We start from the raw sequence: 12,184 nt of genomic DNA on the forward strand, positions 1-12,184 counted from the left end.
TGCCCTTTGAACCCCTGTCTGAAAACATGCAGTCTTTTCTGAGCAGTCAGCTGCACCCATGATTTTTCCCCCACATCATACAGTAGCCTAATTCATTCGAAGCTGTAGTATGACTAGTTATGCATGTTGTTTTCTTACACAATGCACCAGGGAAGAAAGCCTCATCTCTCTGGGGGCTCCTGACCTGAAACAGTCTGGGAACCACAGGTCTCCTACTGGCATCACTGTCATGTGTGCCAGCTTTTCCTCAGAAGGGCTTTTCAAACATCCTCTGTCATTTGCGATTGTTAACCCCCACCGCTGCAGCAGCCCTATTTATCTCGCCTTTATTCCGCTCCCAACTTCTGTGCGCACTGCTAGGCGACACTATCTCCAGGGTTTATTTAATTTCCATGAATGTCATATAGAATTTCTCATAATTCACTCCTGCGGGGTCATCTGTCAGAGGATTTAATCTGAGGGTGACGAACAGTCCTTCCCCCGGCTCCAGTCATCGCTCCGACCGCTCTGTAGCTCATTAATTTCCTGCCCAAATATCAACCTGTGTCGTGGACGACAGAGGGTGGGATGGAGGAAGATCATATTTCATTATTACATTAATCAGACCTGCATGCAGACACGATCGTAAATCAGGTGGGAGGTGACATTAATCCTGCAGAACCAGTTTGTGACTGTCCGCAAAGCCGTCTCCAGGGTGTTGCAGTGTCGGACAAAAAGTCAATTTATTCCAGCTCTCTCTATATTTTTTTTCTTTCCGTATTCGATTAAAAAATTAAGCAGTCGCTATAGCAATATTATCATGAAAAATTGGCGACATCCTTGCAGTGCTTACAGCATTGCTGGGCGGTGTTGGCGGCTTTATGGGCTGTTCATGTGAGCCTTAAATGTCCCTGCATATTGTTCAAGTGCTTAATTTCAGTTACTGATCATTATAATGCTCTGATAAATAAAAAGGTGGGTAAATTAGGCATATGGCCCCCATGTCAGTGACTATCATAAACAATAAACAAAAATAGCCTGCTTATTTGTCACCTTCAAAGGCTCTACCCTTACACTGCGGGCTACAGCATAAATCAGTTTGAGACCTCTTACCGTGACATGAACCGTGAATTTATGTCACCAAGATTTATGTCAACCTAAAATGGCAGATAAACTTAGTTTAGGTAATACCCTTCACTAAGGCCATTCATCCTCAATGGTTGCTGCTGGTCCTTTGGCACTGGGCATTGCAGAGGCATACTTAGCTTAGCCTACACAAGACACTCAAAAAGATTTCCTTCAAAAGGTGAGTCTGATTCTCTCATTTTAACTGATTCTTTGTCTAACTCAAGTTTAAAATGCCACTTTTCACAGTGTGAGGCTCATCTATCCATATGAGGATCATGTATATGATCTACTGCCCTCTGCTGGTCAAACTCACTCAGGTCTCAATGAGGTGTGAAAATCTTAACTCGAGGTTTTGTTGCTCAGCTTCAAGTTGGGACTAACATTGTACAATTGAGCTCAGTTACTTCACTCAAACGTGCACAGTTCATAGATGTCAATATTTTTGGGAACAGACTTTACCCAGTTTGCTAATTATATTATTAAATATACTACCGCTAGTGACAGTTACTATAAGCACCTCTAAATCTTAAGGCACACAATATTTTACAAGGTGTGAATAACTGTGCTTTAATTCAAATTCATTGAGTCACAAACCTTTAAATTAAAAGTATACAACATGCAAACTATGCAGTTATGTGGTATCAGTATAGAAAATATCGACACTATGATTTATATTTAAATATTAATATATAGCACATAATTTAAATTAGAATTATATTATTCATAATGTACAGCAAGCATCGGCGGGTCCATTGCAGTCCTTAGTTTCCTGCTCATTTTGTTATCATTCAGTCATTGGTCCTATCATTACAGAGTTAGTACTGTCAAGTTGTTTCCCATTCTGCTGAAGTCATGCAAAGGGAAAGTGCAGTTTGAACAAGATTAGAGAGAAGGAAGTGGCAAATGATAGAATGCAGACTTTAGGAGATGTATTGCATGACTTTGCAACATAGTGCAGAAGTGCTTGGTTAGTATAAACTGTACCAGAATGCTTGTGCTGTTCTCTTGTGCAGTTATTATATGGCATTGCACAAGAGTGAGGTAGCCCATAAGCTGTTGTTGGTATGACGCTTTATACTGCCTCTGGACACGTTTGCCCATTTTCTATCTCACAGAGTGCTTCTCCGTTTGATTGATTTCAGTGACTCTGCATCCGTTTCAGAATTTTGTCATCTAAATAAAATGCTATTTACAAGCCACATTGTTCCAGGCAGTGTTTTATCTTGCCTTTGATTGCATGAGACACTTAAGGTTACAGATTGTGTCCGGCTGTCATTTGTCCAGTGGGTTGCTAAGGTGAGTCTTTATATTGTGCTCTGTTGCTGTGAACTATCTGTGACATCTCCTGCTGAGTTGAGGTTGCCGTTGGAGATTCCAGGGTGCCCTGTGGGAGGGGCTTGCGGTTGAGTGTGGCTGTCAGTCGTCTCCTAAACACCTTACACAAGAACACATAGATGAGTGGGTCTAAACACACATTAGTGGCTGACAGCCACAGCGTGGTCTCCTTGGCAATGTAGAGTGCATTCTGTGCCCGGCAGTGATTTGCGTTGTTCCGGGTTTGGGTCAGGGTGTACGGGACCCGGGCAAAATGGAAGGGGGCGAAGCAGATGAAAAACACCCCTACCACTACAAAGACCTTGGCTTTGGTCCTGCGGGTTGCTGCTTTAGAGCTGCTCTTGGAGGCCTTGTACGACTCATACACCTTCCTGCTGATGAAGGTGTAGCACACCACCATCAGAGCCAGCGTGCCCCAAAACACCACCTGAACGAAAGAATCATCAACACGACACTCAACAAAGCATTTGCTCAAATGTCACATGAACTTGAATATGACTTTAGTGTTTGATCAGTTGGAACTGGGTGATAAAAAGTCTGGGTGTTGTATCAACATTGTAATAATAGTATTTATATAGGAGTACAGGACAATATTTAAATTTGGAGATATCGCAGTGTATGAAATGATTGCTACCTGACAGAAATAGTTGAATCCCTCGTGCCAGAGCAGGCCAGCATTGCTCTTCATGGAGGTGCACTTCAATTTCCCTCCAGAAAGCCGGGGCGGTTGGTCACTCAGAATGACATTGGGGAGCGCTAGAGATAACATTACCACCCAGACAGCTGCACTCAAGATCTTACCGACCCGGACCTGCTGCAAGGCGCATTTCCCAAAGGGCTTGACTATCTTAAGGTAGCGGTCCAGGCTGATGAGGCCCAGTAAGAGGATGCTGATGTACATGGTGATGTAGAAAAGAACTGCAGAGTATCGGCAGTATACGGCACGTAGACGCCAAGAGCCCACATCTGCATCACTTAGCACCTTCATAGGGATGGTCAAGGTCATGAGCAGGTCAGCCACCACCTGTTAATGAGGGATTTTTGAATTAATCGCATGACCTCTTTTAAACTTCATACATTGCTCTGCCCTGGTGACAATATCTGATTTTCCAAAACAAAACCTACCACATTTTTTAGAAAGACCACAAATGTAGAGGTACTGGGGATATTAAAGAAGATCCATGCAGCCAGGGAATTCAGTATCAGGGCCACTATAAAGAGGATGCTATATAAACAAGGGAAAACCACAGCTGTCACACTGGTGTCTCGAACACACTTGATGGAGGTATTCGACAGGCTGCTGTTCATTTTCAGAATTTTAGTGGACCTTGAAGAAGTGAGAGAGAGAGACGAAAAAAGAGTTAGTTGAGGCAATGAAATGAGAAGAAGAGAAAGCAAAGGACACTGTAAAACAATGTTAGGAGAACCTATATGATGTGGAAAGCCTACAGCTTTTTGGCTGCTGAGCTGGTTGTGTACCAGGTCTCATTGAAATTATTTGAAAATAGCTTGCTCATAGCTCACTATGTGTTTTTCATGCAGTTTTGTTCCTCCCATAACAAGGGTTTGCTCCAAGGGATCAGCCGTCTTTTTGGATTTAGATCCAGCGAATAATAACATTGTCACCTTCAGTGTCAGCTAACTTAAAAAAGTTTTTACATGCGAACTGAATAAATCCTGTGTAAGACCTGACTCTAGACAATCAAGAGTTTTAGAAGTGCTATCCGATATGTGCCGATTCATGATGGTAGGATCACCAATTTAGTCTTCTGGCAGAAACGTTAAGATACCCAGAATTAATAGTGGCCAAAGCCTCCACCAGCTACCCATGTGTTCATTTTGAATTCTGCTCCTGTATTTGTCACTAACATGCCACTCCATTTGATTAGTGTGCTGGCTTTACATCGAAAACCTTTACTGCTTAGAATAACATTCAGTGCTGGAGCAGGTGCTATGGCAACCCACACATACTCTCAAAGTTTAGCCTGTTTTTAGGGTGTGTAGACTTCTGTTCATTAGCACTGTTACAAGAGGAATTACACAAATTAAGTCTTTCTACACAGCCTATTAGACTGGTACCCAAAGGTTATACTTTTAATTCCCATAATGAAGTCTTACCTCCAAAGTATCCTTATCTTCTTAGGCACATGTAAAGAATAGTCTAATGAGTAAAGCAATCAAAAGTATTCTTAAAAAATGAAGAAGTGAGATGTCCAATTCTGCTTTCTGTGTCCTATAATAAGCCACAGGGCAAACATTTCAATCTGTCTTAAAAGCTGATTGTAGCAATTCTCTTGATCGTTTCCCAAGAAGTACTAATTCCTATCTAAGAGAGTTTCAATCTCACTCTCTTTCTCTTTCTCTCTCTCTCTCTCTCTCTCTCTCTCTCTCGCGCTCTCGCTCTCTCTCTTTCTATGCACACGTTTGATGTTGTTACAATGGGTGGTCTCTGGAGCTAATGTGTGGCTGTCTTGTCACAATCCCAATGAGTTTGCCAGTCTTCCTCTGGGTGAAAGACCCTTTCCTTCCTCGCTTCCTGCTCCAATTGTGTGCTGAGAGGTTTGTTCTGTTCCGTGCCAGTCCCCCTTGCCTCCGCTAGCCTGCGTCAGTGTCAGTGGCTGCTTACGGGCAAACACACCACAGACACGGACTCATTTTTTGAACCACATCTAGAGACCGTCTGCAACCCACTGCGCCTCCCTCCATCAAGTAGCCTCCCCCAGTAACCCCACAGCTTCTCTTCCTGTGCTCAAGCCACACTGTTAAGTGGAACCAACCGATGAGAAACAAACAGCTGTGGCTTTGGTGGGTGAGTATGAAATGCATTTTGCACAGCTGGCTGCTTGTGAGATGCACTGATAACATCACATAATTTACAATAAACAAGCTGAACCCAGAAATGTATAGCCAATGTGATTTGTGTAATGTGTATACAATAAACCTGTATCTGTGTGATTTTTTTTTTTTTTTTTTTTTTTTTAATGGGTAACTACTGAAAAATATAACACGCCATGGAGTAAACGTGAGACTTTAAACATTCCCTTACACACAAGGCAGATGAAGCTTGGCTCTCATTGACTGTTATTCCCTTTTGTGCTATCTTGACAAAAATAGTGTGTTCTGAGAACGGCACAACGTGATTTCCTGTGAGATATTGCTTGGATGTGGACCAGGAATTATGATTGATGGGAAACAGTGCCTGGAGGAGTGACATATATTACCTCCCGTCCCCTCACTTGCAAGGCCTTGCAATTTCCTGTGTTCCACATAAAAACTAACATTTTAACTTCAGTTGCAATAAGCAGATAATTGCAATTTTGTGAGAAAATGTTCATCGCTCCTCAACACTTTATCCTCATAAATACGGGAAATTTCCCAGCAGTCAAGGTTTTGGTTGCAGGATTCAAACTCTGGAGGGAATGACAGTTTTAATGGAAAACTGAAAAAAAAGAAAAAAAAGAAAAATGGATAATGACTTTCTTGTTAAATGTGTGATTTGATTAATACATTGACAATCTTTCTTTATTTCACAGCTGAATGCACTTCTGCTAGAAGAAATACACAAATAAAGACTTAGAGTTTTTATTTATTTATTTACTTGTTTATTTATTTATTCCATATATTGCTATGTTGACATATCGATATAAATCTTCTTTACTGTTACAATGAAATGATTTTTTCCCCCATCTCAGCTAATTTTCCATACTAGAATATACAGCTATTTAAAAAATAAATGCTCAGTGATTTACTTTTTGTTGTTGTTGTTGTTGTTGTTGTTGTTGTTTAAAGGGATAGTTCATATTTTTGGACATGAAGTTGTATGAAATCCTCCCCGGCAGCGTAGCTCAGGTGTCCCCTGGGCAAAGTTCTGGCCTCCTGATAGGAACCTCTGGCTAGTTTTCCAAGGGTTCACAAAAATAAAAAGTTTTGCTTCTCAAAACAAGGTGCATTCAAAATAGTAATAAATTTCCATTACAAAGATTACAGATTTGAGTAGGCCAACACATGCTGTTTCCCCTCCCTGTGTGGGGACATATTCCTCTTTGATGAAATGTGTACTAAGGTTTTTTAATCCTTGCCATCTTTATTCGCTGCTCAAACTGACTGCAAGAGGCCAAGGTTGTCGAAGAGGATAGTCGGTGACAGGAAACTGGTGAAATACATTAGGAGAAGGCCTTATGTATATCACCAGGAGCTGGAAGTACCTTTTTCAGTACTTCAGGAGGCCAGAACTTTGCCCAGGGGACCTTAAGTTTAAAAAAAAAAAAAAAAAAAAAAAAAAAAAAAAAAAAACTTTTCATGCACTGCACTGCTGGGGAGGATTTCATACAACTTCATGTCCAAAAATACAAACTATCACTTTAAATACTGTACACGTATCAAAATCCCATTATTTCTGTGTCCTTGGAGACAGTGCAACTTTAATGGCGACTTCAAGTAAGCATGAACAAAAATTTCAGCCAATAAAAGCATCATAACTTCAGGAAATCATGCCCCTTCCATCGACTGCCTTCTCCCCCTAACTGACCTCCCTTTGGTTTACAGTTTTAAATAATGTTTCTTTGTCTATCCAGAACATCCTGATTAAAACATAATATATCAAACTGAGGAAGCTCTCAAAATGCTTTTTCATTGTGACTTTAAGTTTTGTTCAAAGCATTTTTTTTTGTCTTTGTAGGCCTAATGGAGCTGTCCTGTTGATTGATTAGCTGTATATGTATGATGTGAAAAATCAGTAACGCTGGATGACCTCAACAACAATCAAAAATAAAATTATATGCTTTTTTTTGTAGCATTAAAAATAAAATCAGCAAACATCATCTTCTTGTCTCAGACTGTTTATCTTCTCCATCCTTCCTGTATTTCCTGTCACCAAGCCTCTCAGAGCCTCTCAGAGCCACGACTTGCACACGATAGCACACCACAGCGCAGTTTCAGCAAACAGTAGGTAACACGATTAAAAACAAATGTGTGCCATATTAATTTGATGTTTGATCTTCTTGTTAAATATATATAATTATCTTAGTGTACCCCATGGCGTTTTACACATACACAGTATTGTTTTACCATGTATATGACTTCAGTATGAACCAAAAACAAAAATGATTCTGCATTTATCTTCTGTGGTGCTGCAGCTGCAGTGTTATTTTAATCTTCAGCAACAGTCAAGACCACCATTGCATGTTTTTTTTTTTTTTTTTATGGCATTAAAAATAAAATCATCTTGTTGTCTCAGACTGTTCATTATTGCTGTGTTTCCTGTCAGAGGTTATCAGTTGTTACTCTGAGCCACAACTTGCACGCGATAGCACACCACAGCACTGTTTCAGCATGTATGGGCAGAAACAGCAAACAGTGGGTAACAATTACAAATAAATGTAGGCCATATTAATCTGGTGTTTGACCTTGCTTTGAAATTTATGTAGAAATCTCAGCTCACTTTGTGGCACACTAATGTACATGACATAGATGAAAATCAGAAAATCACCACCCTGTAAGCGTCTTGTCTACGGTGAAGAGTCTTTAGTGTTGCCTGATGAAGCCGCTTAGGATGGTGAAGCCACACATTTTATCATTGACATCAGTTTCTCCCTGAACTCTCTACACAAAAAGACATAGAGAAGCGGATCGAGGCAGATATTTGTTGTGGCAAGCCAAAGACTGATTTCCTTGATAAACTTGAAGTGAAGGCAGGTGCCAACAGGTTTGACTTGTTGGAAAGTGTACGGGATCCTCACCAGGTGGTACGGTCCGTAGCAGACGAAAAACACAGCCAGCACCAGGAAGACACGTAGTTTGGTCTTCTGCTTCCCCTGGTTGTTGGTGCTCCCGGAGTTTTTGAAAGACTGGATGACCTTTTTGGCAATACAAATGTAGGAAACCACAGTCACCACACTGACAAACCAGAAAAAAGCATTCAGGTAAATCACCATCCTTCCATGGAAATTAAGTCCATCGCGTCCTTTCAGAGACATACATGTCACTCCTGTCATGTTGACTGGGGATTGGTTCGTTAAAACTATGGTTGGTATGGCCGTGCCCCCAAACAACATCACCCAAACGAAAGCTGACATCATTTTACTGAAGAGCAGTTTCTGACCAAACATCATCTTGGGTCTGACGATCTTGAAGAAGCGGTCTACGCTGACGAGGCCCAACAAAGTGATGCTCGTGTACATGCAGCTGTAAAAAATGACGGTGAAATAACGGCAGACGAGCACGTATAACCTCATCGATGCTCCGGGCAGGTCACTTGCAGCCTTAATTGGGAGGGTCAAGGTCATGAAAAGATCAGCAGCTACTATATTTTTCAGGTACACCATGAAGGAAGATGTAGACCGGAGGTGTATGGAAACCCAGGCCGCCACGCCGTTAAGCACCAGTGCAATGGGAAACATGGCTAAGTAAAGAACTGTGACAGAAAACATTAACTTTGGATTGAAGCTGGGGCAGTTTGGAGCAGGACTGAGTGTCTGATTAGATTCCATCACTGCACCTGCAAGAAAATGAAATAATAATGCTAATAATAATAATAATGAAAAAATATGGGAAAATGTTAAACCACTGGCAAAACACACAAGATGACACACAAGATGAGTTATGTTTTTTTTTTTTTTTTTTTTGTGGTTGTTCTCTTCCACTTTTACCAGAAGACATGTTCCTGAATCTGAAAATGTTTTTCAGCAAAGTATGAAAAATGAGGAACTATTTGTTTACTTTCAATATCATCAATAATTTCATTCCTGTAGTTGTGCAGCATTCAACTGTGAGGGTACTTTTTTGCTTGTTTCACTTCCACCTGTCAGTCAGATGGCGCCAGCTGGGTGATGGCAAAAACCACAGTCAAGAAACAGAGTTGCATCAGTCTCACCAAAATTACCAGTAAGTGTTACTCAGGTTTGCTTAGCTTTTTTTTTTTTTTTTTTTTTTTTTTTTTTTGATATGCAAACCCAATCTTAGCTTTTTTTTTTTTTAATGTGATATGCCAACCCAATTTATTTACAAAGACAGAAATTAACTACTGCACACTGAAATAACTTTACTGGGAGTGAACAACGTGTTTCGCCCGTTGCTTCATCTGGTTCGATCCAACAAAACTGACTAGTCACAGGTGTGATAAAGGCATACAGGTCACATAACCAGCCGACACAGTTTTCATTTTTTTTTTCATTTCATTGTTTCAATATTTTTAGCAAAGGTGGACTAGACACATTTTTTTAAGCAAAGATAGACTGTCAGTTCCACATTTGTAGGACTGATGTTTCTAAAGAAATTCAGCTCATCCTAGACGCGAGTCAGCTTTCTAGTTCAGTTTAAATCATGGGAAATTCTGAGTAATTCTTATTACTCTTGTTGTTTTTGAAAAATTGTCACGGGTTTTGTCAGAAGATTCACATTTGATAAAAAAAAAATACTGAAATTCTTAAAAAAAAGAAAAGAAAAAAACAAAAAGAAAAGAAAACCGTGATGGTTGGTCATAGTTCTTATCTTCACTGAGATGTTCTTGCGTCCGACCAGCACCTGATGCAAATACCGGCTGTGCACGAGGCAATCTGTTCATCCAGTTCATTGTATTCTATCATCATAAGCACACAGATTAATATTTAAATCATAATTATCATGAAAAAATTATATAATGTGGTATTTTTAAGCTATCAAGGTTGCATGAACAGAATAGAGACTACTGACTTATTTGGACGGTATACAAGTAACTTTTCTATTTCAAAAGATAGACAATACCATTTTATATAAAAACTAATACACTGTATTTCTTACTCACTTACTTCTTGTTCAACAATACATTACTTAGAACTGATGCAAATCTAATCAATACCCCACTCTGTGGTGGAAGTTAGTTGTTTGCATTGTATCTAAACTGCAAGACACTCTCAAACGTCTCATGATGTGAGGAACTGCGCCTGGGACTTTCCCTGACACTCACGTATCTTTTGAGAATGGCTTAGCAATCTTATCTTAGATACAAAGCTGAGAGAAATAATCCTCTACATGCAGACAGTGCAGATGCACCCCTCACCTCTTTAAAGAGGTCAGTTCCTAAGGCGGCATCATATCTGCTCTAACAGGCCCAGTCTCACGCTCTATACAGAGATCTGTGATGTTTTGATATCACCAGGCCTGGCTGGGGAAAGCTTTACAAAAAGGTCAGACCTCCTCCAAGGTCAGATCTTTAAGGAACAATGTTTAGGAAAACTAAACTTTCTCTTGTGTTTTCTCATCTATATTCAATAACAAATTATGACATGGAAGAGGTCATCAAAAAAACACTGACACATCATTCAACAAGTGATAAGGTGTTGGGTGAAACCATCTCTGATCCAAAGACAAACCGAACCATGCAGACATATGAATGTACGAGTTGGGACATGAACGTTCTTGGGTATGATTTGTAATTACCCGAGTACAAAATGTGCTCTCTATAAGCACTATATCAAATGTGACTCTTTCCTGCATCCTTTAACCTAAAGGGAGATACAGAAACAAACAACTCATAAATTTACTCAAGAGCTACATGCCCTTGTTCTCTATTATGAGCAGGGAAAACAACATGCTCTTACTGACTAGTGTGTGTGTGTGTGTGTGTGTGTGTGTGTGTGTGTGTGTGTGTGTTAGCACTGTCTACAGTGCAGAGCATAACTCTCAGTTTTATTTTTTTGTGTTTCCCCAAGCCTATTTTCCAGTAGATAGCCTTGCAGTGTGCTGTGTTGAACAGAGCTGCCGCTACGTTCTCATTTGTCTCGGTAAATGTGTGGTGCATTCACAGCAAACAATAGCAGTGTGGGCTTCGCTCTGTTTTGCTTTTTGTATTATTTTCCACTTGTTGTTCTTTAGCTGGGAACGTGTAATTTGTAATTTTAATGTAATTTATGATTTAAATTTAAAAACATTTTGAATATTGGTGGCCTTCATGGGAGAGAAGCATAGGTTTTATCTACAGGTTTTATGCTCATTGTATGTCTATTAACATGTGAGGCACTGAGCTGCATTTATTGTATGAGAGGTGCTATACAAATAAACTTTATCATTCTTATTATTCCTATTCTTATTATTAATATTTTAAAAATTATTCAACAACTTCCTCATTGACAAAATAAGTCATAAACATTTAGCATGGGCGAAACAATACCAAAATTTCCCTCCTCAAAACTGGAAGAAAATCTATACATAATAATCCAACATCACTATGGAGGAGTTCAGAAGCATTAACTGTTGCTGAAGCTTTGCATTAAAATGTTCTGGATGTTGCCAGCAGGTTTCTGCAGTTTCAATGGTAAACCTCAAATGTTATGTCTGGACAGTCACCATCAGTGGGTATTCGCTTTATATCACAGGTATAATAATCTCTGTTTTCCTGTAATGCATGGTCATTACATTGTTAGAAAATAGTGACAAAAAAAAAATATTGTCTTTCAATTCGTTTTTTCAAGAGAACATCACACAGGAAGACATTAGTTAGTTGAATGTAAATCTTTCCAGTCACATGACTTTTTTAGATTAAGAACATATGCAAACCAGTGAGAGAAATAAGATGTATATGTAATTATCTTTCAAGCCTTTACTCACCGTGTTGAACATGTAGTGATCACTCAGAAGTGTATGGCAAAGTTCTTATAGGGTAGACATATAAAGAACTCTTAATTTTCCTAATAAACAAAGCAACATTTCATCTGTGACCAGACAGGACAATTGCTCAGGACAGATGCAAAGATAGGAAAAATTTATG

General features: G+C 39.7%; 2 protein-coding genes across 2 annotated transcripts; both read right to left on the reverse strand.

The window, feature by feature from the left end:
- Positions 1-1,857: 1,857 nt before the first annotated feature.
- On the reverse strand, positions 1,858-4,616 carry LOC115370188 (P2Y purinoceptor 13-like). Its single transcript, XM_030067093.1, has 4 exons — positions 4,561-4,616; positions 3,568-3,769; positions 3,077-3,466; positions 1,858-2,869 (listed from the first exon to the last, which is right to left on the reverse strand). The coding sequence occupies exons 2-4, from the start codon at positions 3,748-3,750 to the stop codon at positions 2,399-2,401; spliced, it is 1,044 nt and encodes a 347-aa protein (XP_029922953.1). The 5' UTR covers positions 3,751-3,769; positions 4,561-4,616; the 3' UTR covers positions 1,858-2,398.
- A 3,366-nt stretch (positions 4,617-7,982) lies between these two features.
- Positions 7,983-8,930, reverse strand: LOC115369721 (P2Y purinoceptor 13-like). Its single transcript, XM_030066390.1, has one exon. It carries the CDS (start codon positions 8,928-8,930, stop codon positions 7,989-7,991), a length of 942 nt encoding a protein of 313 aa, XP_029922250.1. The 3' UTR covers positions 7,983-7,988.
- Between the last annotated feature and the right edge of the window lie 3,254 nt (positions 8,931-12,184).

This window comes from Myripristis murdjan, chromosome 13 (assembly GCF_902150065.1).
Source record: "Myripristis murdjan chromosome 13, fMyrMur1.1, whole genome shotgun sequence".
NCBI classification, from domain to species: domain Eukaryota; kingdom Metazoa; phylum Chordata; class Actinopteri; order Holocentriformes; family Holocentridae; genus Myripristis; species Myripristis murdjan.